We start from the raw sequence: 26,105 nt of genomic DNA on the forward strand, positions 1-26,105 counted from the left end.
GCTTTGCACTAAAGGCAGTGAGGACATGGCATTTCAGGGCCTCAGATGCCAAAGTGTGTCTGGCCTGAGTGCCTCCAGGTTTGTGTCACTGTTCTCAGCTGGCTCAGGCTGGCAAAACTGCTGGGTAGAGATGACAGTTTTCAGTGTGCCCTGTCCCTGTTTTTTCCTCTTCTTTTTCCTCCTACTTCTCATGCCAGAAGTTTTGATGACTCTGATGAATTGATGGATACCTCACAAATTTCATGGTTGTCTTCTATGTCTTGACCCTACTTATCTGTCAGTACAAACTGAGATGGAGCTTTGGGAAGTTTGATTCCATGACACAGATATAAGCATAGATAAGGCAGATAAGTGCCAGTCATGCATGCAGAGACTAGCACCTGAGACTTAGGTGGTTTAGATGTAGATAAACCTTTAGCTTTGCGAATTAAAAATTTGTTGCACTGTAAGAAGCATGCAGAACAAACTGTCTTAAATGACATTGAACAAATACTGAATATGTTGTCTCCTGTTTGATGAATACAGAACATAGAGTTGTTATGGTGTGCCAAAATGGAGTGTCAGAAAAACAAGTCAAGGTTTCTAACAAATTAGTTTGGTTAATTGGAGTTTGGACAATGTCTGCAGTAAAGACAGTGGCAGCCTAGGTTTTCCCAGCAGCCATGCTGCAGAAAGACTTTGAAATGTAGATTCATCCATACACAGATCCTTCCTTTTCTGTACACACACTCATATTCATTAATGCCTTTATCTCAGTAACTGAATTGTTTTTTAATTAGGATTTGGTGATTAACCAGTTTTGAACTAAGCTAGCTGTGAAAGCACAGGCCGTAATATTAAATATTATCTGACAATCTATCTAAACAATATTGCCCTGGTATCTTCCACTGTGTCTGTCCAGTTGTTGATCTCTGTTGATGAGTAGCAAACAAGAATGTACACAGTGTTCAGAGTACAACCAGAGTTCACTGGGGGACTGTGTGTGTCTCAAATGTATTGAGAAATGCCAGTTGGTTTTTCTTTCCTCATGTGTGGTCTTAAGCCCAACCCTGCTTCTTGTATTTCACCGTTCATTTTTTTTATTATTATTATTAGGTCAATGACAGCCTTTAAAGGAGATTGCAGAGTCATCAAGTTGTTTGCAAAGCACATAAAGGTAGGGAATTTTAATAGAGCAAGTAAACAGCTAAATAGTGTGATGCGATTTTCTTTTTAAATCCTTTGGCAGTAGTGCCTTTCATACAGTGCTCGTATGAAGTTCCTTGCTTTAGGCAGTGCTTCCTTTGGTAGCCCATTGCTGCAGTGGGAAGAATTTCACTAAGCACCATCTCCAGTAGCTCTGGTGTAACCCTGTGCAGAGTGTGGATGCTTGTGCACGTGCTGAGTTCCACTGTTCACATCCCCTCAAGTGCTCATTCAGTGCCAGAAGGCTCACACACACAGCTCTGTGCAAGCAAACTGTCCACCACCCGCCATCCATTGGATTCTGAAAATTGAATGCCTGGATCCGCAGTATCCACACCTGTCAAAAAGCACAAATTATTGGGAATAATGAATGGACACTTGGCCTTTGATATAAATGCTGTCAAACATGCAAATGTCATTTGCTTTATTTCACCTTTTTCCAGTATCTTCATCTTGAAAGACTTCAGAGTTAATTCAAGTTTTTCAGTATTCCAGAGCATTTGTTTAAATGCTGAAGGAATCTTGCTGTTCTCACCTCCAAAAATAGTTGGTGCCATAGCAGATTTTTAAAGTTAAAAGATTGAACTTCTAGAGAAGTGTGATGCCCAGCTGGCTTGTTATATTTCTTAAACTTTCTTCCAGATATAATCATCTGACAGTTTGAAAGGCAAATATCGTTTGTTACTTGTTGGTGTTCTAGAAAGAAATACAATGAGATCTGGAATTTATTTCCAACTCCTTGAGAAGAAATTTTTAAACAATTATGGGTTTACTGTTGATTTTTCTTTCTCTCTTCAAATTAGATAAAGGAGCAAATGAATATGTTGGAGAAGGGCATGTTCCACATTGGGGTTGGAACTCCTGGGAGAGTAAAGGCACTAGTGGAGCAAGGTAGGAGAACAAGGAGGGTTTCCTCCCTGGGCAGTTTATATTTAGTCTCATGAGAAGTGAAACTTAAACTGGTTTTTTTTTAGGTTGACATGAACGTGTAGATTTGGGTACTAAACTGTGTGGTTCTGTTTCTTCACTTGTTCTATGTCAGACAAAACAAGGTCAAGGTTCTGGTACTTTGTTTTATGATCACTTTAAGCTGGCATAAGCCAGTATTAGCGGAGAAAGGCAGAGAAATGCTTCCTCTCACCTGACAGTCAGTGCTTATTCCCTCTTCCTGCTCCCTGTGCAAGCCCAAGAGTCTTTGGCAGCTCAGAGAAATGACCCCAATTAAACCAAAACCAGCATGCACACAAAATCAGGTAATGAGCAGGCAGAGGTGGGAGACTTCCTCTTTTGGCAGGAATACTGATTTATGCTGACTTGAAAGTGATTGCAAAACCATAATGTGAGATTTAAAGTTCCAGGAAACCAAACACTGCAAGTGGATCAAAAGGAAATAGTGGCAGAAGTCACTGTATCATATGTTACTGTGAGCTTAGTGTAAAATTTTGTGAGGGTATAGGAAAGATCTGCTTGCTGATTTGATCTTATTTCTCATTTGCCTGTAGTAAAATTAATTATTCTCTAGAAATCTTTTAAATTTTGAGTATTTGTACTTATTCAGTAGACAGTATGTACGCAAAGAAAAAGAAACAACAAAATGACAAGATGATAAGGCAATTCTTTCTATTCCTCTTATGCAAGACACTGTCTTGCTCTAACTGTGTTCTCTTGGTCAGGGATTGGCAGTGGTTTGGGACTTTACTGCTCCTTCCAAAAGAGTGCAGGAGTAACATCATTTTGTTGCTTCAACCAACTTTAAATGTTGGTGCTCAGCACATCAGCACATTGCCATGAGAGTAGTGAGGCACTGGAACACGTTGCCCAGAGAAGCTGTGGATGCCCCATCCTGGAAATCTTAAATTTTATCCCAAGCTCTAGTTCTTTTTTTGACAGTTTAGTGTTGCAGTCACTTAGTGTTGGGTCACTTAGGGAAGGGAGAGGAATCAAAACTGATGGGAAAAAATGGTGAGCATCATGTAGAAGACCTGGGAAAAAATAGGAGAACAGCTGAAAAGCAAGTTCAGAAAGGACCTTTTTTTTCATCACCACTTACTTGAAGGATAAAGGAATTCTTCAGCAGCACCACTGACCTGACTCATACTCACAGAGCACCCTGTCCTGTAAATTGCTGAACACTGTCTCTTCCTGTTAACATCAATTTTCAGGTTAGGGTCCTTGTAACTTACCAGTGACATCAGCTGTGGAAATTCAACTCCTGTGGTTTCATCAAGAGGAAGCTTGAGGAATTACTTTCTGGCAGGATGTTAAGCTCTTGACAAGTCTGGCAACAGTAGTTGTTCTGCTTTTGTGTTTATCTTCCAAAAAGGCAGGAGATTATGTGGCTAAGGGAGTTTGCAGTGTCAGTGCATTAGTTTTCCAAGCAGCAAATGTAGTACTTAAGTGTACAAAGATCAGTTTCCTTGGAAACAGACAGCAAAAGATGTAAAAGCCAAAAATCATTTTGATAAGCACATGTAATATTATCTTGGTAATAAAAATTATGTTGCCTTTTTAGATGCCCTGTGCTTAAACTCCACAAAATATATGATTCTGGATTGGAACTGGAGAGATCAGAAACTGAGGAGAATGATGGACATCCCTGAGGTATTGTAGATGTTATATTCTGTGTATTAAGTACTTTTGTTGGTAGCTCTCAGGTCTTGGTCAGTACAGTTCTTTCTATAAAGCTGTCTTCAGTGGGAAAGGAACACAAAGAAGTTCCCATTGACTGAGAAGTCTGTACTCTCAGGTCTCAGAATTATCTCCCGAAAAAGAATTTTTCCTTTATTGTTGCAAGTCACAGCTGTGACTTCTATGGCTGTGCTGTGAGTTTCACCTGTTTATGCTCCATGGATATTCTGCCTGTCCTCAGGAAGCTCCCTCAGCAGGAGGACTTTGTACAGAGTCCTAGACCTTGACAAATGAGAGATATGGGCATCACAGACTGTGTGAAATTTAACAGAGGGAAGTGCTGGATTCTGCACCTGGAATGGGGCAGCCCTGGATGTACAGACAGACTGGGGAATGAGACAGTGGAAAGCAGCACCATGGAAAGGGACCTGGAGGTCCTGGATGATGGAAAGTTGAATCTGAGCCAGCAGTGCCCTGGAGCCAGGAGGGCCAACCCTGTCCTGGGGGCATCGGGGACACCATCACAGCTGGGCAGGGGAGGGGATTGTCCTGCTCTGCTCTGAGCTGGGCTGGCCTCACCTGGAATATTGTGTATAGCTCTGGTCACAACATAAGGAGGGTATAAAGCTGTTAGAGAGTGTCCAAAGTAGGGTCATGAGGATGGAGAAGGTCCTTGAGGGGAAGCCCTATGAGGAGGGGCTGAGGTCACGGGCTGGAGAAGAGGAGGCTGAGGACAGACCTCACTGCAGTCACAAATTCCTTGTGAGGGTGAGAGGAGGGACACTGATCTCTGCTCTGTGGTGACCAGGGACAGGACTTGTGGGAGTGGCCTGAAGTTGTATCAGGGGAGGTTTCAGTTGGATATTAGGTTTTTGATCCAGAGGGTGGTTGGACACTGGAACAGGCTCCCCAGGGAAGTGGGCACAGCACCAGCCTGACAGACTTCAAGGAGTGTCTGGACAATGCTCCCAGGCACAGAATGTGACTCTTGGGGTGTCCTCTGCAGGGCCAAGATTTGGACTTGATCCTTCTGGGTCACTTCCAACTCAGCATATACTGTGATTCAGTGAAAAGTTTCCTCAAAAACTAAACAAAACTATGGCCAAATGTCTATGTTTCTCCACCTGAGAGCAAGATAACATCACATGAGTAAATCTACAGACAGTTCTCATGGGTTTTTCTTTTCTTTCTTGTCTTTTTTTTTTTCTTTTTTGTTTCTTTTGACAAGAAGTAGGGTACAAACAACTTAGATCCATCCATCACTTGTACACTCTTTCTAAGATAATTCCCAGTTCCTTCCAGATCTGTAATCCAGCTTTTCTATTTATTGCTGTAACAAGCTGTGTTTACAGTATGTTGTGGAGCATCACCTATTTCTAGCCAGATGAAGAGGCAGTTTCCTCCATTAATGCTTGTTAGAAAGCTCCCAATTTCCTGCACAGCGTCTTGAGGTTTTGTGCATTTAAAGAAGGCCCATACATGGCAGGAATCTCCAGGGAAAAGATTGCATATAAACATTTAAAAAGATTGCATATGCTTTTGCACATAAACATTAAGTGAAACAAAGTGAAGCAAATTTCACAAGTGAAACAAATTATCGGTCATTAATCCATCTATGTGCTTATCTAAGTATTTGAATGTGCTGCATTTTACAGCCCCACATACACAAAACAAAACTAAAAAAATACATTGAAGAAATGAAGTAGCAAAAAAAACCTCTGCCTTTGCTTTTTTGGTGGCAAGGAGGCTCCCTCTTGTGGCTAATACATAAGGCTTTTTTTGTATAATACGTAAGGCTTTTTTTGTATGGTGCTTGCACTTACCTGTAAGTTTTTTAAAGAACAGAAAACATGAAATCACAGACAGTACAGTACAAAATCACGGGCAATACAAAAGGTGTTGATGGCAGTGGGATGGATTTTTTAAATCATCTGAAGTCAACATCAATAAAGTAAATCATAGGTGATCCACCTCCAAAAAATGAAGATTATGTTGCCACTGTTTCATTTTGGGCTATTGCAAACCTCTAGTATACCTTTCAGCTCACTGTAGGCAGCATCATGGTAGTTCTGTGTGTCTAGAAATATAGGCCTAAAGTTGTGACTCCAAGTCTGTTTTATGAAGGCAAAATCCTAAGGCTGTCTTAGCATAAAAATTTAAAGCTTAGTTCAAGTTAAATCTGGGTAAGTAAGAACACTGGACCATCATATATTGTGTTAGGATAAGCAATAGATATTTGTGTGTGATTACAGAATAGTGAATATATAATTACAGAAAAGTCTTCAAACTGCTTTTGGCTCATGGAACACATCATAAAGGAAGGTTTTTAACATCTTGGGCTTTATAAGTGGAGTATTTTGCAGGTATTTATCCCACTGCAGACATTAGGCAGATTCCTTAAAGTTGTGTATAAGGAATGTCAAAAGCGAAAGACACCCAAATAATGTTTTGGTGATATTTTAACATCACATATAAACCAATGGGATGTTCTAGCAACTTGTGGGCTTCAAATATGGAATACAGTCCTAATCAGCCTTTCTCATTGTATAGAAAAATGTCAAATACATGCTTGGAATACTCATAAGCTGTCTCAAAGAGAGGAAATACAGTAGCAAAGGCAATTTTTAGAATAGGCTGTATGATGTACTAATTTCTTCCACCTGTTTTAATTATGGAGGCAAAATTGTACACTTCAAGTTAGAAACTCAGCATACTGGCCTATTTTCAGAGCAAACCTCAATTATCAATCATTTCTTTGCATACTTAAGGTGCAACATTGCTGAATTTCATTGTTTTTAAACCAGAAAGCAAGAACAACTGGAAGCACATGTCCATTGTACTTGCTGTTTTGGTAGTCACCTGATGTTCAGTGGAGAATTATGTACACAGCATTATATTTATATTCTAATAATATATTAGAATATTATAGTAGAATATAATTATTATAATATTATATTTATATTCTAATAAATATATGAATTTTAAAACACATGGATCATCCCACCTGGCAGTTCTGTATGCCATCATATCCACACAAGGGATGGTGCCCCGATCCTCTGCTCTGTCAGCTCCCTCAGCATCTCATTAGTTAATGTTGCTGGATTTTTTCATTCTCTGTTCCTGTGTCTCCCACTTCATTCATCCCAAACAATGGAGAGAGGAGATGAAAGCTCTCAAAGAAACCACAGGAGGAGTGAATGAGTGTATCAGACTTTGTCTTGGCACACTGGAATTGAAGTAAAGCATAAAGGTGTAAATAAAAATGGATTGTATACTATTTGATCTGACCAAAGGACAAGCTTCCTTTCAACAAAACCCAATACTGTATTGTCTGCAAACAATACACACACCAAGCCTTCAGTAAATTTGAAAATATGTTAAGTTTAAGTTGCATATGTCATGAAAATAAAAGGTTTGTGAGAAAAGGACTTGTGATAGAAAGACAACTGTGTTCACCTTCGTGTAGCACATCCAGTTTGAAGTTGAGGCTGGCTGGACTTTCTTACATCATTTATTCCTCTGCAAAGTGGAGGCATGAAAGAATATAATCCTGAGAGAAAACCTGCAAACAAGGGATTTGTAGGTGGTAAGAGGGAGCTATAAGGAAACTCTGGACTAAGCATGATGATAAAGAATCTTGTGTTCCTTCTGAAGTATGTAGTCAATATTTATTCTGTATTACATTTGTTTTCTCTTTAGATAAGCCATAAGCCATGGCCATATCAGTGTCATAAACCAAGGTACTTTGTATTGCAGCACAGGCAGACCTGACCTTCATGCTCACTTTCATTCAGGTGTCTCAGACACAGACAGGGCTGTGCCTCTTGCACTGTCCTTGATCTGCTTTATGCCAGTCTGGAAAGTTCTGTAGGGATTCTGCAGCCCAGGATGGGCCTTTTGCTGTGGTGTGCTTTATCAACTCTGCCAATGACAACCTTTCTGTAGCCATGTGAAATAGGACTTCAGAGCTGCAGGGCAAATGATGTGTCTTTTAAAAACTGGAAATGTTCTATAGGACCTTGTGTAGGAATCTCTTCTTTAATTTCTAGTCCTATAGTAAGGTGCCTGAGTAAATAAATAATGGTATCATTATCAGTAACTTCTTATGCTTTCTCTGATTTTTGTTTTCTTCAGATAAAGAAAGAAACAATTGACCTACTGGAGAAGAGTATTATAAAGCTGTGCAGAGATGGATCTGTGAAGCTGGGACTCTTTTAATGAGTTTACCAACAAGGAAGTAATTTGCAGCTGCATTTTACTATTATCCTGCCTGCAACTGAATTTTGACTTTTCAGAGGTCACGATACAGAAGGCACATTGCAACTTTTTCTGAGTTTTCTTTTAATAAAAGCCCAGAAGTTTTGTTTGTAGTTCTAGTATTATTTTTATTGCAGGAACAATGTCATACTGAAATCAGAGTTACACAGCTTTCACCTGCTAGATGTACTACTACATGTCACAAGTAAGACTTTGAAGATGAGCAAATATGGGTGTGAAAGTTTTTGCACAGCTCAGTTTTCTGTTCCCTCCCTGTGCTGTCCCAAATGAGACATGTATTTCTCTCGTGAGAGTGGTAATCTACTTGCTCTTGGGGGGTCTTTGAAAAAGTTGTATGAATTTCAGTAACATGTTGAAAAGGTATTTTTCACCTGTCTGTTCTGGAGCTAACCAAATGCTGCTTTTTGCTCTTACATGATAAATTATCTGTACATTATACTGAGATTTTATTTTGGTTAAACTGTTGAAGTGTGCAAAAAGTATTCTTATGTTTGTCCATTTAAATTAAAATGAGGTGATCTCTGGGTTATTCTTTTGTTATTGCAGGTAGTAGGGAATGGATGGATTCTTTTTCAGAGAACAAGATCAATAGAGATAAGGAAATCATCAGTATCTAGGGAAGCCATTGATCCAAATTGGATATTTTAAAAATGAGTTGTCCTTCTATGATAAAGAATACACAACCTTTTTACAACCTTTAATTGCATCTCAGTCAATAGCAATGAATGTAATAGGTAAAGAAAATTGGTTTGGTCTTCCAAAGCCATGTTCTCTGTGCAGTGCTGTCTCAGCACCTGCAGTCCTACCCAGTGGAATCCAGTGCAACTGGAGTAGAACTCCTTTCCTTGTATGCCATGCCTGTTAGCTGGGCAGCTATGGAAGTGAAGGGAGAGGAAATAATGCATCTGAAATTACACAGAAATCCCAGTATAGCTGCCAGTATCCCTGCAAAGGAATAAGTCATAACAAATTCTAATGAGCTGTGGAGCAGGAAAAATATATGTAAGCTTTTCCAGGAGGAATGAACTGGACACCCTGATCAAAGTACACAATCACTTGGTTGGTACAAGCTGATCATGGGGATCCAGGCACAAGTACAGAAAACAAGGAAGAGAGAGATCTAGTTAATAAGTAATTCCTCACCATAATGCAAGTTTGAACAACGAATACAGTCTCCTAACAATAAAGACAGTATTTCAGCTGAAACATTCTCCAGCACAAGGATATACCTCCTTTCTCTTACCAAGAAGAAAATGAAAAACAAGACAAGTGTTATTCCCAGAGAAGGAGAAGCCCAGCCTTCCAGGTGTCCAGATAACAGTGCATTCAAACAGCAGAGGCTGCCAGCTTGGAAGCCCCAGCTCACCATTGCATCTGTGCTCTCCAGCTTCTTTCTGACAGGGGCATTCTGCCTCACTGTGGGAGTCTGCCTTGTCCTGTCTGCAAACAGCGTCAGAGAAATACAGGTTGGTTTGGGAGTGGTGTTCTTTGATATTCTGTAAAGTAGAAACCAGGCCAGGTTTGCAGAGAAAAGGCTTTGAGTTTTTGCTTTTGAGTAAAGATGATAGCAATGGCTTTATGCCTTGGACATGTGTCCAGCAGCTGGTATTCCTGTGAAAATCTTCAGAGGCAGTTGGTCATCAATAAAATCAGAGCACTGGGTGGTAATATCTGAAATATGGGTGATAATTACTGCCAAAATGTTGTCATTATCTTCTGGGGTTTTGAAGGGAAATAAGCAAATCCCTCACAGAGTGTTTGACACTATAAGAACATTCATGTTTGTTGGGCAAAAGCTTGAAATACAGAGAGCCCTAATGTTTAAATCCCTCCTGCAGAAAAGGTTATTCAGACATGTGGTGTTGTGAATAGACTCCTGTTTGGAGCCAACACTGAGCACATGATGCATGTGGGGATTTGTCCAGCATTACTTGGTCAGCCAGCCCAAGCTGCAGAAGTGTACTTCACTCAGCACTCCTTTGCTGAGGAGCAGACGTGACAGTTCTGCAACAGTCACCAAAAGGCTTTAAACCAGCTTTAAAATAGGGATAAATTTTGTGATTGTTCATGAGGCCAAATCCTCACTCTGCCTCTTCATTTTCAACAGTGTTTTTGGCAGTCCAGGGTCACTTAAAAGAGAACAGCTCTGAGAAGCCTTGGACATAAACCACTAACCTTTTCCTATGAGCATGTTCTTTATGACAATATATTTCCTTGTTCACTTTTCTGACAGATAGATTATTCAGATAAATGCTCAGATTGTTCAAAGCTCCGTGAAAATTCCTCTAACTGGAATAAGGAATGCCACTGTTCTATTAATTTCACGCTAAAGGAAGATATATTGGTAAGTGGGTGCAAAAACCAACTCAGGTTGCTGAGTACCACCTGTTACTTATATCCCTAAATGAGAGAAGACAGTAATTCTGTTCTGTAGAGCTCCTGGCTAAATTTGCTTTGTACTTTTTCAGAACATGTAATGCTCAAAATTTTACACTTTAGCCTTTGTTGTTCATTTTGGTATTAATAATCAAGACCAGGCCCCTTGACTGGGAGATGCCCAAGGAGAAGGGGGTGGAGGAAATGGTATTTGATTGTGGAGGTGACCTCTCTCTGTCTCTCTCTGAGTCAGAGGCAAAGGCTTGCCCTTGGCCCGGGATTGGTTGTTGCTGCCCTCCTAAGCTCTCAAGTGAGAAGGAAATCTGAAGCTCTGACCACTTTACATAAGTAGACCCCTGTAGTCATTTTTACAAGAGTTGTGCTGCTAATCCCCAAGGTCTTTGAAATAATTCAAGTCTAGCAATGTGATTCTGAAGTTTCTTTTGGAAAAAATATCCTTAATTTCCTTCCTTAAACTACCAGGTCGTGTTATTGAGACTGTTAAAATGCTTCATGTTCTGCCAAAGAGATTTTATACTTAGTACTGAATAAATGATCCCTTAAAATGACAGTGTAATTTAAAGTCACTTTAGGATTCTTCAGTATTGAGAAGGCTGTTAAAATACTTTGTAATTCTCCAGATTACAGTGATGTTTGAGATGAGAAGTTAATTTAACTGAGTAATGGGTTTTTTATAGTTGCATAATTACCCTTCATGCATGATTTGCCTGCCCAGCATTCTTCTTTGAATGTGAAGGTTTTTGTGCATGTTCTTTAATGGAAAATGAGTGTCTGTCTCTGCAATATGATTCATAGTCATTGCAAGTTCATGGCCAGCCATGCCATCTTGAGTAAAATAATTATCAGGCATTTTTATTTTAGGTTTTGTTTGGTGATTTAAATTATGTTTAATTTTGTGCCAAAACATAAAATCCTACAGTTAGGGTAAAGATTAGATTCTAGCCCATGACTGCTGTATTGCTTAGGGTGTAGTTACAGACATTTTAATATGAGTACTCTCTTCCCCCCTTTTTTACTAAGTAATAAGATTTCTCATTGCCTTCATGAGCTCTCCTTATTGAAGGGATTTATCCTTGGATTCTAGGGTGATGTTTTTATGTACTATGGTCTGCAAAACTTCTATCAAAACCACCGTCGGTATGTGAAATCAAGAAGTGACGCGCAGCTGTTGGGCCGAAATGTAAATGTAAGTTTTCTTTTTCTGTTGTGAGATCAGCAGCACTTCCACCAGGTGTGCCTTTGACCATATGGAGAACCATAAGTGTGTTTAAGTGCCTCTAGGGAATAATAAAGTACAGATTTTCGGTGTTTGGTCATGGCTTTTATGCTTATTGGGGCTATTATGCCTAATAAGTTAGTAAGAGAGGAAGGTTGAAGGGGGTGGGGGGTAAATAAAATATGTCAGTCCTGTGTTGCAGTTCTCAAATCTACACCTTGTAGTGCTGATTACAAATACATTGTCTTTTTCAAATACATATACAGAAAGCTTTTCCTTCTTGTGTTGTCAGTCTTCTTAGCCAGAAGTGTTTTAAACTGTGCTAGGGAACTGAATTATTCCCTAGCTAGGGCTAGGGAATTGAGTTATTCTAAGTCTTTAGTTTTGCCATTGGTCTTTGGAAGCAGGCAAGGAGCAGGAAAAGGTTAGTTCTGAAATAAGTGATATCATGTAGCATTCTAAGTATGCAATTCAGATATCTAAAGAGGGAGTACACAGCATCACCTGCAGCAGACCTGCATAAGGAAACTGGAGAATGCAATCATGGCATTCAGGTTTTTACTTAAAAATCTAAAGCATATTTTTTTGGGCTTAAAAGTAGCATTTCTTAATATACACATAGTCCACGTGTCCTTTCAGTATATATGATGGTGCCATGGTAATCTATTGTTTCTCTAAAATGCTTCTTACAACTCTCAAGACATGTTCCTCATTTCTATAAAATGCTTCTTAAAACTCTGCAAGTGTCCTGTCAGCTTGTTTGTTTGCATAAAGATGCAGCTGCTTTTTGCTTTTGTGCCAATCAGCATTGAAGTTACTTGAAAATGTTTCTATGCTGAAACCTGAAGATTTATAGTTTCTTATAAAATGGGGTAGGAATGATGTAGTAAAGCTGAGGGGGACTTCTGGTTTTCATTCTGTATCTTCATACATCAAGATTTGGCCTTGTTGACTTGCAGTAATTTGGCCAACTACATCTGCTGTTCTCCAGCACTAATTCATCCCAGGTCAGAATTAAAAAGAAGGTAAAATAAGGTGTTCTAGGGTATGCCAGGGCTTCACTGGAACATTTTCAGTTGTAGCCATTTTACAATAGCAGATCCCCAGACCTGTTTTTTGTAGACTGGAGCTTGCAAGTCGGCAGCAGAATTTGGTGAAGACCTTAAGTTTCTGTGCCTAGATATGGAAGGTGTTCCTGAGCTACAGACCCATTCATTTGCTGTCTCTCTAATGTGACCAAAAGGTACTGGAGACTTAATTGTTCAGTGGCTTTTCAGAAGAAGGCATGGGAGGACACCAGTTAAAAGCAAACCCTGGGTCTGTGCCTGATTGTTGTGTGACCTTGAATGCAGATCCAGAGGAGCTACTGCGCGCCCTTCAGCACCTACAGGAACGGGACCCCGATGGCGCCGTGCGGGGCCATTGCCAACAGCATGTTCAATGGTACGTGGGACCTTCCTCTGCCCCTTCCTGACTCCCTCTTCACACTATTCCCTTCCCCAGGCCAGGGCAGACCTGCTACTGCAAGGCCTCCACTTTCTCCCATAAAAGGCTTTATTTGGTGGTGCTGCTCTGGTGAACGTGAGGCTCTGCTTCCTACTGTTAGTAACTTGGCCCTTGTTTGGAAACTCAGGGAGATTTCTCATTTTCTAAGGCCCTCTTCCATGTGAGTGTACAGTAGGAGTGAGGAATTTAGGCCCTCTTGAAATAAGGAACAAGGATACAGTAGATTTGGTGTACTTCCTTGCTAAAAAGCACATTCCTGTACAGTGATGGGAGAGCCCAGATTCTCCCTCCTCACAATCACATTCTTAGAAGGAGGGTGTCGTGGTTTTGGTTTGCTAATTTGAGATTTCTTGGCTAGAATAGTCTTTCTTCATTCACTTAGGGAGAGAAGTCTCTCTTGTTAATGTTATGGAGACTTCTCTACAAGAAAACAGTTCTATCCTGGCTCTCTCCACGAATAGCAGCTGCCTGGGGAAATCTGCAATCGTGAGATCCCTCCCATTTTCCACAAACTTTTCCCACAGCTGTGTTTATGGGCCATGTCAACTTATGGGGTACTGTTTTAAAGATGAGTTATTTAAAGGCAAAGGTTCTCATTATCTGTATCTGAAATTATCTTCTTCCTAGGAGCACAGGATCTTCATCACTCTTCTCTGCTTCTCTGTTCAAACTTCTCATAGGATCATAGCTACTTTAACATCTGCTTACTTTAGCATGGAGGCCTTTGCTTGATATCTACAATGTGAACACTTTCATCTCCCCATACTTCCATGTTGGAAAAAGAGTATTTTCTCCATACAATGTGCTAAAAAGCACATTCTTATACAGTGATGGGAGAGCCCAGATTCTGCCTTCCCACAATCATGTGCTTAGAAGGAGGGACTCTCCACATTCTCCACTTTACTTTGGATCTTTGGATCTACCCAGTTTCATTTTTGTTCTAGAATGCTGGAAGCATTCGTAGTCCTAATTTGATCCTGGATTTGATCTTTGTAGTAATCTAATGGGCATAATCTATTTCTGAATACGCTTGAGAGATTTCAGAAAGTATCTTTGGAAAGAAAAGCAACAAAAAACTACAGACTTTTCTCCACTACCCCATCTTTTTTGTATTCCAGTTTCTACCACTCCTTGCTCTCACCCTTTTTTTAACCTGTTCCATGCAGCAGGTTTTGAGAAGGCAGCAGCTCTTTCCAAGCAGCTGCACCACCTACACCAGGGGACTTGTGAAAGCCAGTTGCATTCAGTAACTTCTAGATCCATTTGATTTTCATCTGCCTGCTTACCCACCTGCTGCTGGAAGTGGGATTTACTGGGCTGGGCTCAGACCTAGGCCAGCAGAGCCAGCTGTGTGCAGCCCACACTGTTCTGGAGCCTGGGAGGGAGAGTCAAGACAAGAAACTGCGCAGGCAGAGCTCAGAGCATTGCAATTCCTGTTAATGAAGTGGTGACAAATATCTGGATATGTGGTGGGCCACAGAATGATTGTCAGAACCCAGGAAATTCCTCTGGCTGCCCTGGAGGACTTGAGGCCCTGCCAAGGGCCTCAGAGACCTTGGCCCAGAGCCCAAGACCCCTGTGCCTTTGATTTTGACCCATGGAGCAAATTACCACCTTTATATGAAGAATTACAAGTCAAGAGAGTTTAAGTAGAATAATAGTTAGTTTGTCACAGGGTGAAAAATAGATTTTTGGAGTTTTTAGAATGGGGGTTCAGGAAGTAAGATGGAGGAACCTGGGCGTGTCCAGTCTTTCTCCTTCTTCTTCTTCTTGGCCTCCATCTTCTGCTGTGATGGTGACACTTTTGGCTTGATTTAAGGTAGAAACTCACTGTCTAACATAGATGATAGGTATTGGGAAGTTATGGTAAATAAAGTACATGTAGTTTTTAGTATAAAAAGATAACACCGCCCCAAGGGCGGTCAGTGTGCCTCAACCCAACCTGGCAGACAGACCTTGGAGGGTCGGAGAAAGAATGTTATAAATAAGAAACAATAAACAACCTTGAGAATGAGAATAGAAAAATCCTGACTCCTTCTTCAATGGCCAGGCTGGGAAAAAGAAGTTTGTACCTATCTCAGAGTCACTCTGACCAGCAGAGATTCTGAGAAATTATCATTTCCCAGAAGATTATGTCTGAGCTTTAAGGAGCTGCATGAACAGAGGTTTTGTAGAAGAAAACAAAAAAAAAAGTATCTTTTCGTTGATGCTTATGCAGCTGAGTTGTGCTTTTCATGTCTCCTAAAAGGCAACCCCTCCCCACCTGTATCATCTGATTGTCCCTGCCCATCATCCCATTGACTGCCTAGGGGTTTACAGAGCTGTTAATCCATCCTATAATGGTTTTGCCTTATATTAAACTAATCTATGTAGGAAAATAGTAATGGATAAAAACAAGTGCTGTTCGCCCACTGAAACTGGACAGCATGGTTAGGCAAAATTTTAACTAAATGGTTTTTGATTGAAGAAAGTGTTTGTGTCCAAGTTGGTAAGCAAGCTCTAACTGGCATAAAACTAAAGGAATTTTTATTTCCAAAGGACTGGAATCCCTTGATTGTGCTTCTATTTCTACCCTAGTCCCTGAAAACACATCATGTATAGCAAAGTTTTGGGACAACTGTCAAAGAAATTCTAGGAGAAACTAGCTAGGACAGTAACTTCTGTAACTAGCTAGAGAGCTCAGAAAGTGATTTTCAAAGAAGGTAGTCCCACAGGAGCTGATGGACATGAGAAGCATGCACAACATACACAGGGATTGATAGGAAATGTTCAGTCTTTAAAACTTCAGTAGTTCTAAGACTCTGGTACCTTAGTTCTTCTTGTGAAATGTGCAGTGCTCCATACAGGCCCAGGATGTTCAGGTTTTCTATCCACTTGAAAGATGCTTCAATGTGCCTTTTTTTTTGTTAGTCATTCTGGCAATTAGAATGACTGCCTTTGACTCAGAGATGTTGCTTTTTGTATTCCCTGCAGATACTATTGATCTGTTTTACAATTATAACTCATCTATGATTCAAGTGCCACTGCTGAAGACTGGAAACAGTTGGTGGACAGATAAAAATGTGAAATTTCGCAATCCTGAGTCATACAATCTCTCTTCTGCATTTGCAGGTAAGAATGGTTCTGCTGGTGGTCCTTATCTTTTAATGGCTTCCCTATCTCCCCCTTCATATGTCTCCCATTCTCAGAAAAATCACCTTTGGGAGAAATAGCAAGAAAGCAAGTTGAAGAAGGAGGGTTTAGAGGGTGAAGGCACATTTATCCAAAATACCACCTTTTAACTTTTTTAATTGACCATAGAAATGACGAAAAAATGGTTTTGGAAGACTGAAGTTAGCCCACATCAATACCCTTCTTTATACTTTCTTGTAATGCCTAATCTGTCCAGAGAAAGCAAGGAAGCAGTTGCTTTTTTTTTTTTTTTCCTTTGAAAATATCTGTGAAGGAGAATTGCACATCCCATCTTTCCCTCATGCCTGTGCAGATTCTTGGGCAGTTGTGAGACATGAGAGGCTGCCTTTGTCACTAGTTCTTTCAGACTTGTTTCCTAGGGCTGTTTCCTTGTTATGGTTGATCTCCATTGAGCTGGGGCTAAAAGCTGCCTCTTGTGGATCAGAGCTGGGTGCAATAGGCAAGAGCTAATGATCTAAGCCATGTTCATGGGACAGATTCTAAATGTCATAGGCTGTGCCATTAGGCTGCAAAAGGCTCCTTTCTAGTTGTACAGGAATATATTAATGTGTAAAAATGAAGGCAAGCTCCTCATTATAGAGAACATATTGCTTGCTGAAGAGACGAGAATCCAGAATAAACAGTATTTTCACTTATGCAAGTCACTTTGTTTCTCCTTTGAAGGAGAAGGTTCTAGTGTGTAGCATTGAAGGTTCTAATGTGTAACAGCCCCTGGGTACTGTTAAACTGTTAATTCATGTTTGAGGTGAGTGTTTGTCCTCATGTTTGTCCTCACATTTGTCCTTATGTTTGAGGACATGCTTGGAGATGCTGTTATCTGGCATATATATAATTTTGCACAGTGTCTCATGTATCTACCACTGCTCATATTCCACGTTGGTTGTGTGAGGCCCAGAATCTCAGCAACCACAGATTTTACAGACAGTGTCTTTCCTGCTTTGTCTCTTTGTGACCAGGCACAGCCAGACCTCCTTACTGGCAGAAGCCAGTGTACCTGTTGGATGAGGAGGATGAGAGGAACAATGGTTATGTGAACGATGACTTCATTATCTGGATGCGAGTGTCAGCCTTTGCCACGTTCCGGAATCTCTACCGGCGCGTCAGACACGTTCGGCGCTTCGCAGAGGGCCTGCCAGCAGGGAATTACACCTTCCAGATTTCCTACAGTATCCTTTCACATTCCCTGAGGCTCCCAGAGAGTTACAGTGACATGGAGGTGAATAGGATTTGTGTGGGCAACTGGCAAAGAAGCCATGAGGAACACCCCTGTGTCAGGAGAGCCTCGAGGGATTTGGGCCATGTCCTGACTGACAAGAGCTTTTGTGCTGGTGATCTGTCCCCTCACAGCCAACAGTGGGAACTCTGCTGACTAAAGAACTCCTTTTTTCAGCAGGAGTTATGTCAACATGACCATAAATTCCTCTTCTTTCTCAGCTGATAGAAATGTGGTTATGTTCTGTCATGGTTCTATTCTGAAAGCTTCCATGGGAGAGATGAAAGGTAAACTCATATAACATTCTGGACTTCAACATATTAGGTAGAGCTGAGCACTTACCCTCACAGAGACTATGTGGAGTATCATGATAAGCTTCCCAAAAGGCCCATTTTCAACTGAGCTTTCATAGCAAATTAATGCAGTAGCAGTCCTATAAATAATGAATCTGAAATTTACAATGTTTTGGAAAAGTAAGTATTTCCACATGCACACAAAGACTGTATCTAAAATAACTGGGTTTCTTACTACCAGCTGCCTACCACCTCCCAAAGAGCAGCTGGGTTTTTGTATCCAGAATTGCAGAAACATCACCAATGAGTTAAAGGAGTTTTGGCAGCAAATGCAGCCCTCAAAACTCTTTATGCCTTGGAAAGCTTTTTGAGCATTTAATGTACACTTTGTTAGTGAAATCTTAACATCCTTCTCTCAGATTTCCCTGTTACCAGATTCAAGGGGAGGAAGCATGTGATTCTTTCAACTGTGGTGTGGAGTGGTGGAAGTAACCCATTCCTGGGAATTGCCTACCTGGTTTCTGGCACAGCAGCAACCCTGGCAGGTTTTGTCATAACTGGCATCCACTTAAAGCTCAGGAAAAAGAAAACATACTTTCAGAAGCAATAAGGTTCACCTTTCTGAACAGAGACAGAAGTGTGCAGTGAACAAAGAAGGTGCAGCACAGACCTTTCAGTCTTTTCCCTGAGCTCTGGACCATTTTCAGTGTCAGGTTTGGTGAATGTAAACAAAGTGAAGGGCAGGGCTAGTCCATCATCTGAAAGCTGAGGTGCCATTCTCATTAATGTACGTGTGAGCCTAAATTTGTTTCCTTGGAAACTTGTAGTGAGATGAGCTTCAAACAGCAGATAGCACAGCAGATTAGAATTGTAATGGCAAAGAAATTATGTGGTACCAATGTCTGGCCAGAAGTCAGGGTCCATATTAATTTCTTACTCAGCCCATAATTCAGACAACATTTCTCTTAACTGGAATGGAGCTTTGGATGGGTAAAAAGTGAAGTCTTGATCCAACAAAAAGCTTGAGTAGGTAGAACTTACTGCTAAAATCTGCTTGTGGACCACGTACATGTGCTTAATGGCTTGGCTTGGGTTTTATATATCTTTTTCAGCTATGCTGACAAAACAACCAGTTTATACCAGTGCATTCACTCCAGTTTGACACCTGATTTGGGTTGAATACAGGGCATTTATCAGGAGTTCGGAGTTTGTTTAGACCAAATTTATTTGATTTATCTAGCAGCTGAGAGCTGGAGGGCATCCAATCACTTATTTGCATTTTTTAAATTATGGTTCCATAGAAATCCTAAATGAAAAGCTCCTTTAATGCAAAATATTTTAACAAAACCATCTACCTAATTTAACTATTAGGCCAAAATTGCACTCCTACCTATCCCATGTGAAAGTTCACAAGTTTACATGGCACAGAATGGTAATTTATTGTCAATAAAAAACAAAGCACCAGAAAATCCATCAATTTAAAGTGAACACTGCAGTTCTTGAACAGGTTCGTCAATTTTTATGTTTCATGTTTAATATTTTACACATTTAGGAATTATTTCTAGTCTCACAAAATGAAGGAACAGCACTGAAGAATTTAGGTCAAGCATACCATGGTAGGTGTGAATTTTTTAAACTAGTTTTTCTGTTGTAAAAGTGCAAGTGGAATAAAACACCTTCAATTACTTTCATAAGTATTTTGTGTGCCTTGCCTCTCTCCTAAAAGGCCTTATCACTAGAACAAGAAAGAAATCACAGATTGGAGCAGGAGAAAGGGATGTAGCACTGGGAGCCTGCAAGCCACTGTCAAGGCATCTGCATTTGAGAGTGTCTGGGGCTGGGCATGCGGTGACCTGTGACAGATGGCCCCTGCTGGAGGGGTTTGCAGCACAGAAGGTGCAGTTTCCTTGAAGTTCTGCTTTGAAGCTGAGCCATGAGCAGCAGAAGGGAAGCTGCTCTATTCCCAGCCCAGCCTGGGAGGACAGTCCTGCCCCACCAGTGCTTTGTGCTGGCCGGGAAAGGTTCCTGTCCCCTCTGCTCTTCCTGCTCAGGGCCAGTCACCTCCATCCTGAAGCTGCAGAAACTGCACCTTGCACCTGGATCTGTCAGGAGCTGTGGAAGAACCCCACCCCTCACTGGGCTGGACAAGACAGAGCATGAAGCAGGGCATGCAACAATGCTTAAGGTTGTTAGTCTAAATCACTTTTAACGGTGGGACATGCTCCTAAAATTTTTCAGTCCTTTTGAAAATGTAATCCCATGCAGCTCTCTGGAAAGCTCTGGTGGGATTTCCTGACAAAGCTGAATTTGTTTTCTGGCTCCTAACAGACCATGGGAACATCTTTATTTTTCTCTTTCTTTTTTATGTTTTTTTTTTTCATTGTCTGAGAAACTGACTTTCAAGAAATTATAGTGGTGGTTAAGTCATGATGCAATTGTCACTGATTTCATTTTTTCATTAAGTATCTGGTAAAAAAGCTAGTAAAAGAAGACTGAATAATGAGGTATGTATTTCAGTGAGTCAGTATCTACCAGGAAAAAAGTTTTCCAGAAAACATAGCTCAGCAAGTAGTGTTTGCCCATTATCTCCAAGAGGCTTTTTCAGGAACCTCTTCTCTTGAAATGTAGATTGTTTTCAGTCCCCTCCATAGAGAAGACCTGTCTTCAAACAAGTCTTTCTGTTTTTCCAGAGGTTGTCTAAGACTTTGTTTATAAACCCAAAATCCCATTTTTCACAGCTTTAAACATTCTTTACATCTTTCTAGTACCCTCTGAACAGTGTCCTTGGAAGCTGCTGCTTCAGCTGCAACTGTTTCTGTTGTTAACTCTGAGAAGCTCTGCAGTGTCTGGCTGGTTCAGGGTGGTGCTGCCCACACCAGAGCAATGGGAATGGCAGGTCTGATTAATTCCTCCCAGCAGACAGAATCTGCCTTGCTCAAAAGGCTGGAAAATAAGTGTTAGCAACCTTCTTATGCTTCCTTTTGTGCCAGCGCTGCAGCCACACTGTGGGTCTGCCCCCTGTGCCAGAGCTGGCACAATTGCACCTTCTCAAGAAAGCTTTACAGGTGTGCTCCTCACACTGGGAATGCTTCTCTATCTGCATGAAATGTTTGTTGAATTCTTTTATGCTGCTGCTGCTGTATTCTCCTTCGTGCAGGAGCTGGAACAGAAGTGAGAGGCTGGGCTGAAAGATTGGCATAACCTAACAGAAAGATGGTAAAAGCCATCATGAACTGCTCCTCATTGTGCCAAGTCCCAGGGGATTGTCCCCTTTTCTCAGCTGCTGATAGCAGCAGGAAGCACAGGTCCAGGCAAATATCCAGTGGGATTTTGAATTCATTTATCCCGGCTACTAGGAGATCATTAGGTCAGTTGGATCAGAGAAAGCAACACTGAGGTTTGGAGGGCAGAGTTTTGAAGCAACCAGAGATGTTGCCCTTTTCCTGAGGTACAAACTGTTTTCAGAATACCTGAAGTGTTATGACCAGTACTGTGTCTTTGTCATAGTGCTGTTTTGCCTTGGGCATTTGATTTTATGAATTATGTGTCTTGAGTAAAGAGGAAAATTTTTTAAAAATGCTTTGGTAAAGCTTTCCAAAATAGAATTTTAATTAGCTGATTTATTAAACATACTTTCACCAATAGTAAGTGGGCTCTTTTCTCAGAGAGACTGACTTATGTAGATTTGACAACTCAGTGCAAAGGTGTCGGGGTTTACAGTTGCTGAATGACATTGAGCTGTACCTGAAAAGTCTTCAGTCAACAGCAGCACTATGGGGGCTACAACACAAAGCCATAAAAGATTAACTACCATTATTCGTAATATCTTGACATAGCAAAATTATTAAATTGTTCGTTCCTTTGTTACAGCTACCTAAAGCCTCATCTTGCATCATTGCTACATTTTCAGTCCCTTTGAGCTAAATGAAATTTTGCCATTTCCTTCACTCTCAACAAAAGAAAGATGCATGTCAGAAATGAGGTTTAGGTTTGGTGAAATGAAATTAATGATGTCATAGATGCTGACAGTACTAGAAAGTGCTTTTGTTTTGTTTTGTTTTCCCTATCTTTTTACCTAGAACAGATAAATAAAGGAGGACTTTTTTTTTTTTTTTGCAGGGAGTGAGTGGATATTTAGTAAATGGAAAACTGGACAAAGGATTCCTGTTAACAGATGTAATCTAAACTTATATGGTAAAAATGGTCTAAAATAGATAAGCCAAATGGAATATATGTTTCTGGTGTTTGTTTATCATTTTAAAGATGACAATTACATATGAGAGCATCTTCTGGGATTCTTTAGTTAGTTTTTAACAATGGCAAAAATATCTGTAGGGGACAAGAGACCATTATTATGAAAAACATATCTGCAATTTAAATTTCATTTCTAAATTACAGGGAGGTGTAGGGGACATATATATTTTAATGTCAAAACTGTTGTAGTGGTTTTGGTTGCCAGCTCCTTTTGGGATTAAATTTCATTAATGGATATAACTATATCTGGAAAGAGAGACATAATAATTAATCTGGTGTTACAGAATATTTCCATAGCAATTCAGTTAGAGAATTTTCCCAAGCCTTTTTCAGGCTTTACAGTTTCATGACTATATGTCCAGTATTTGTCTGCCTAAATTGTTTTTTCTGTTTCTAATCACAGACATTTTCTTTCATCTAAAAAGAAAGGGATGAGTCCTTCATGTGAAACAGATTAGCATTATCACAGACCTATAGAATCTGGAAAAATTAGTTACATGCTGCATCTATTTTATATTAACAACTGTGTTACATGCAGATTATTAATATTAGTGTTTGGATGGTTTTATTGTAGTGATTGATGCACTCAGTGTAAAAACTTCCTCTCCTTCCTCTGAGAAATGAAACTCTAAGAGTAAAGCCAGAGATGGCAGCTCAGGGAAGGGAGGGCTTTGTGAGCCTTGATAAGATAAAGAGAAGTTGCAGAGCATTTTGGATTTGAGTTAGATCTAAAAGAGGAGAGAGCATTTGCTTTTGTCACATAAGAAGGTGCTGTCAATCCTCACTGGAAGCAGTAGGTTTGAAACAGCTGATTTGAGAAAAACCTCTAACCACAAAATGAGGGGAACAGCAGAAGGGGAAGAAGTACTGGTGCTGCTCTTGGGTGGGGAGGCAAAGAAATTTGGCTGAGCTGCTCAAGATGATGGGATATTCTGACACATGATCTGGAAAGCCCATATGATTTTGAGCAGCAGACAAGTTAAGTAAAAGTCTCTTGGTTTTCAGTGCAGTCTGAACTACAGTGCATAGTTTTTGAGCTAAGGTGTTTTGACTGGATTCTCTGTAATTGCATTATTCCCTACAATTCCAGGAATAATTTGGTTATGAGCTGGGAGTGCCTTGGGCAGCTGCCTTCAATTTGGTGATCTCTTGTTTCCAAAAGAGGGATTGTGGAGCATTTTTTGTTCTGTTTGGGTCCTCCTTTTGCCTCGGGTTATGGAAGCCAGGCAGGGTTTCCTGAAGAGTGGGGTTTGTTTTGCTTTTGCTCACGTTCATGAATGAATGAGAAAGCTTAAGGAGGAAGTAGAAAGACTAAGGAGTTCCATCCCTGAGAGAAGCCCACCAGGAGTCAGAGGACTCCCCTGTCTCCTACCATCAGGCAGAAGGAGGACGCCTGGTAGATGGAGGGGACTGGAAATGGCTCCCTACTTGAGGAGGTAATAAAAATTCCTCCTGGCCCCATGACCTACCCAGGTGCCACTTCAGAATAGGTATGAGGCCCTGGATCCAGAGAGTCAGCCAGATTATGTAGAAGAAAATTATCTGCCCAGTGAGCCTCCCAATTACACTTGGTCTGTCGGAGGGACCACTATCTCTAGCATTATAAAGAAAAGTAGGCCAGTCCTAGTGGGTGACTCCCTTCTGAGGGGAACAGAGGGCCCCATGTGTTGAAAGGACCCACCCCACAGGGAGGTCTGCTGCCTCCGTGGGGCCTGGGTATGGGATATCACTGAGACACTGCCTGGGCTGATTCAGATTATTACCCACTGCTGATACTCCAGGCTGGCAGTGATGAGACTGGAAAGAGGAGTGTCAGGGCAATTAAAAGGGACTTTAGGACACTGGGTCAAGTGGTTGATAGGGCAGGAGCATAGGTAGTGTTCTGCTCAGTCCCTTTGGTGGCAGGGATAAATGATGAAAGGAACAGGAGAACCCACATTATCAACAAGTGGCTCAAGGGTTGGTGTCATTGGCAGAGCTTTGGATTCTTTGACCATGGGGCAACTTTCACAGCACCTGGCTTGCTGGAGCCAGATGAGCTCTATCTATCAAGGGCAAAAGGATTCTAGGCCATGAATTAGCAGGGCTGATTGAGAGGGCTTTAAATTAGGTTTGAAGAGGGAAGGGGATGCAGCTGGGCTGTCTGGAAGCAGACCCAAGGGTGGTGAGCCTGAGATAGGAGTGAAGTCAGCAGCCCAGCTGAGGTGCATGTACACTGATGCACACAGCATGGGTAACAAACAAGAAGAGCTGGAGGCCATGGTGCAGCAGCAGAACTGTGATGTAGTTGCCACCACAGAAATGTGGTGGGATGGCTCACATGGCTGGAGTGCTGCACTGGATGGCTACAAGCTCTTCAGGAGAGACAGGAGAGGGAAAAGAGGTGAAGGAGAGGTTCTTTGTGTTGGGGAGGCTCTCAACACCATGGGAATTGAGATTATTGATGATAAAGTCAAGTACCTATGGGTAAGAATGAGGAGGAAGGCCAACAAGGCTGGCATCCTACTGGGAGTCTGTTATCATCCACCCAACATGGAAGAAGAGGTGAACAACTTATTCTGTAAGCAGCTGGAGAATGTTTCAGGATCACCAGCCCTTGTTCTTGTAGGTGACTTTAACCTACCAGACATCTGGGAACTCAACACAGTTGAGAAGAGGCCATCCAGGAAGTTTTTAGAGTGTGTGGAGGACAACTTTTTGTGACAGCTGGTGGGTGAGCCTGCCTGGGGAGGGACTATGCTAGACCTGCTCTTTGCAAATAGAGATGGGCTGGTGGGAGATGTGGGGTTGGAGGCCCTCTGGAGCACAGTGATCATGAAATTATAGAGTTCTCAATATTTGGTGAAGCAGGAAGGGCATCAAGAAAACGTCCACACTGGACTTCCAGAGAGCAGACTTTGGCCTATTCAAGAGACTTATTTTGAGCATTCCTTGGAAAGCAGCCCTTAAAAACAAAGGAGTCCAGGAAGGATGGACATACTTCAAAACAGAATTCTTGAAGGCACAGGAACAGACTGTCCCTGTGTGCCAAAAGATGAGCCAAGGAGAAAACAACTGGTCTGGATGGGCAAGAAGCTTTTGAAGGAACTAAGGAAAAAGAGGATGTACCACCTTTGGAAGGAGGGACAGGTATCACAGGAAATGCTTAAGAGAGTTGCTAGGTCATGTACGAAAAAAATTAGAGGGGCAAAGCCCCAATTAGAACTAAATCTGGCCACTTCTGTGACGGACAATAAAAATATTTTTATAAATACATTAATGGCAAGAGGAAGGGCAAGGACAACCTCCATTCTCTCTAAGATGTGGAAAGGAATTTAGTAAATAAAGATGAGGAAAAGGCAGAGGTACTTAACACCTTCTTTACCTCAGTTTTCAACATTAAAACAGGTTATCCTCAGGACAACTGTCCTCCTGGGTTGGCAGATGGTGTCAGGGAGCAGAATGATCCCTCTGTTATCCAGGAGGAGGCAGTCAGAGACCTACTGAGCCACTTAGATGCTCACAAATCTGTGGAACCAGATGGGATCCATCCCAGGGTGATGAGGGAGCTGGCAGATGAGCTTGCAAAGCCACTCTCCATCATTTACGAGCTGTCCTGGCTCAGTGGGGAGGTTCCAGATGAATGGAAGCTGGCCAGTGTGATGCCCACTCACAAGAAGGGCCAGAAGGAGCATCCGGGAAACTCCAGGCCTGTCACCCTGACCTCACCCAGCAAGATTATGGAACAAATCATCCCGAGTGCCATCCCATGGCACCTCCAGAGTGGCCAGGGTGTCAGACCCAGCCAGCATGGGTTTAGGAGGGGCCGGTCCCACCTGACCAACCTGGTCTCCTTTTGTGGCCAGGTGACCCACCTGGTGGATGCAGGAAAGGCTCTGGATGTTGTGTACCTGGACTTCAGCAAGGCTTTGATGCTGTCTCCCACAGCACACTCCTGGAAAAG

General features: G+C 41.4%; 2 protein-coding genes across 4 annotated transcripts in view; both read left to right on the forward strand.

Moving 5' to 3' along the window:
- The window catches only part of CMSS1 (cms1 ribosomal small subunit homolog), a 227,246-nt gene extending 218,629 nt beyond the window's left edge, over positions 1-8,617 (forward strand). For all 3 annotated transcript variants that reach the window (XM_071433567.1, XM_071433568.1, XM_071433569.1), the window contains 4 exons: positions 1,096-1,156; positions 1,989-2,076; positions 3,698-3,786; positions 7,948-8,617. In XM_071433567.1, the coding sequence (XP_071289668.1) occupies positions 1,096-1,156; positions 1,989-2,076; positions 3,698-3,786; positions 7,948-8,031 (322 nt within the window). In that variant the 3' untranslated portion in view covers positions 8,032-8,617. The remainder of the gene's footprint in view (positions 1-1,095; positions 1,157-1,988; positions 2,077-3,697; positions 3,787-7,947) is intronic.
- Positions 8,618-8,754: 137 nt separating this feature from the next.
- On the forward strand, positions 8,755-19,602 carry LOC139593016 (cell cycle control protein 50C-like). The gene is made up of 7 exons (XM_071433570.1): positions 8,755-9,557; positions 10,325-10,435; positions 11,573-11,674; positions 13,057-13,147; positions 16,184-16,321; positions 17,359-17,568; positions 18,328-19,602. The coding sequence occupies exons 1-7, from the start codon at positions 9,345-9,347 to the stop codon at positions 18,516-18,518; spliced, it is 1,056 nt and encodes a 351-aa protein (XP_071289671.1). The 5' UTR covers positions 8,755-9,344; the 3' UTR covers positions 18,519-19,602.
- The last annotated feature ends 6,503 nt before the right edge of the window (positions 19,603-26,105 follow it).

Source organism: Agelaius tricolor, unplaced genomic scaffold (genome assembly GCF_023055355.1).
Source record: "Agelaius tricolor isolate 1412-34295 unplaced genomic scaffold, bAgeTri1.0.p SCAF_9, whole genome shotgun sequence".
Lineage (NCBI taxonomy): Eukaryota > Metazoa > Chordata > Aves > Passeriformes > Icteridae > Agelaius > Agelaius tricolor.

Bases quoted from the DNA above. Each gene is read 5' to 3' on its own strand.
- LOC139593016 (XM_071433570.1), top strand. From the start codon at position 9,345: ATGAAAAACAAGACAAGTGTTATTCCCAGAGAAGGAGAAGCCCAGCCT. The intron at 11,675-13,056 runs GTAAGTTTTCTT...CCTTGAATGCAG, and splicing joins TGTTGGGCCGAAATGTAAAT to ATCCAGAGGAGCTACTGCGC. The intron at 16,322-17,358 runs GTAAGAATGGTT...CTTTGTGACCAG, and splicing joins TCTCTCTTCTGCATTTGCAG to GCACAGCCAGACCTCCTTAC.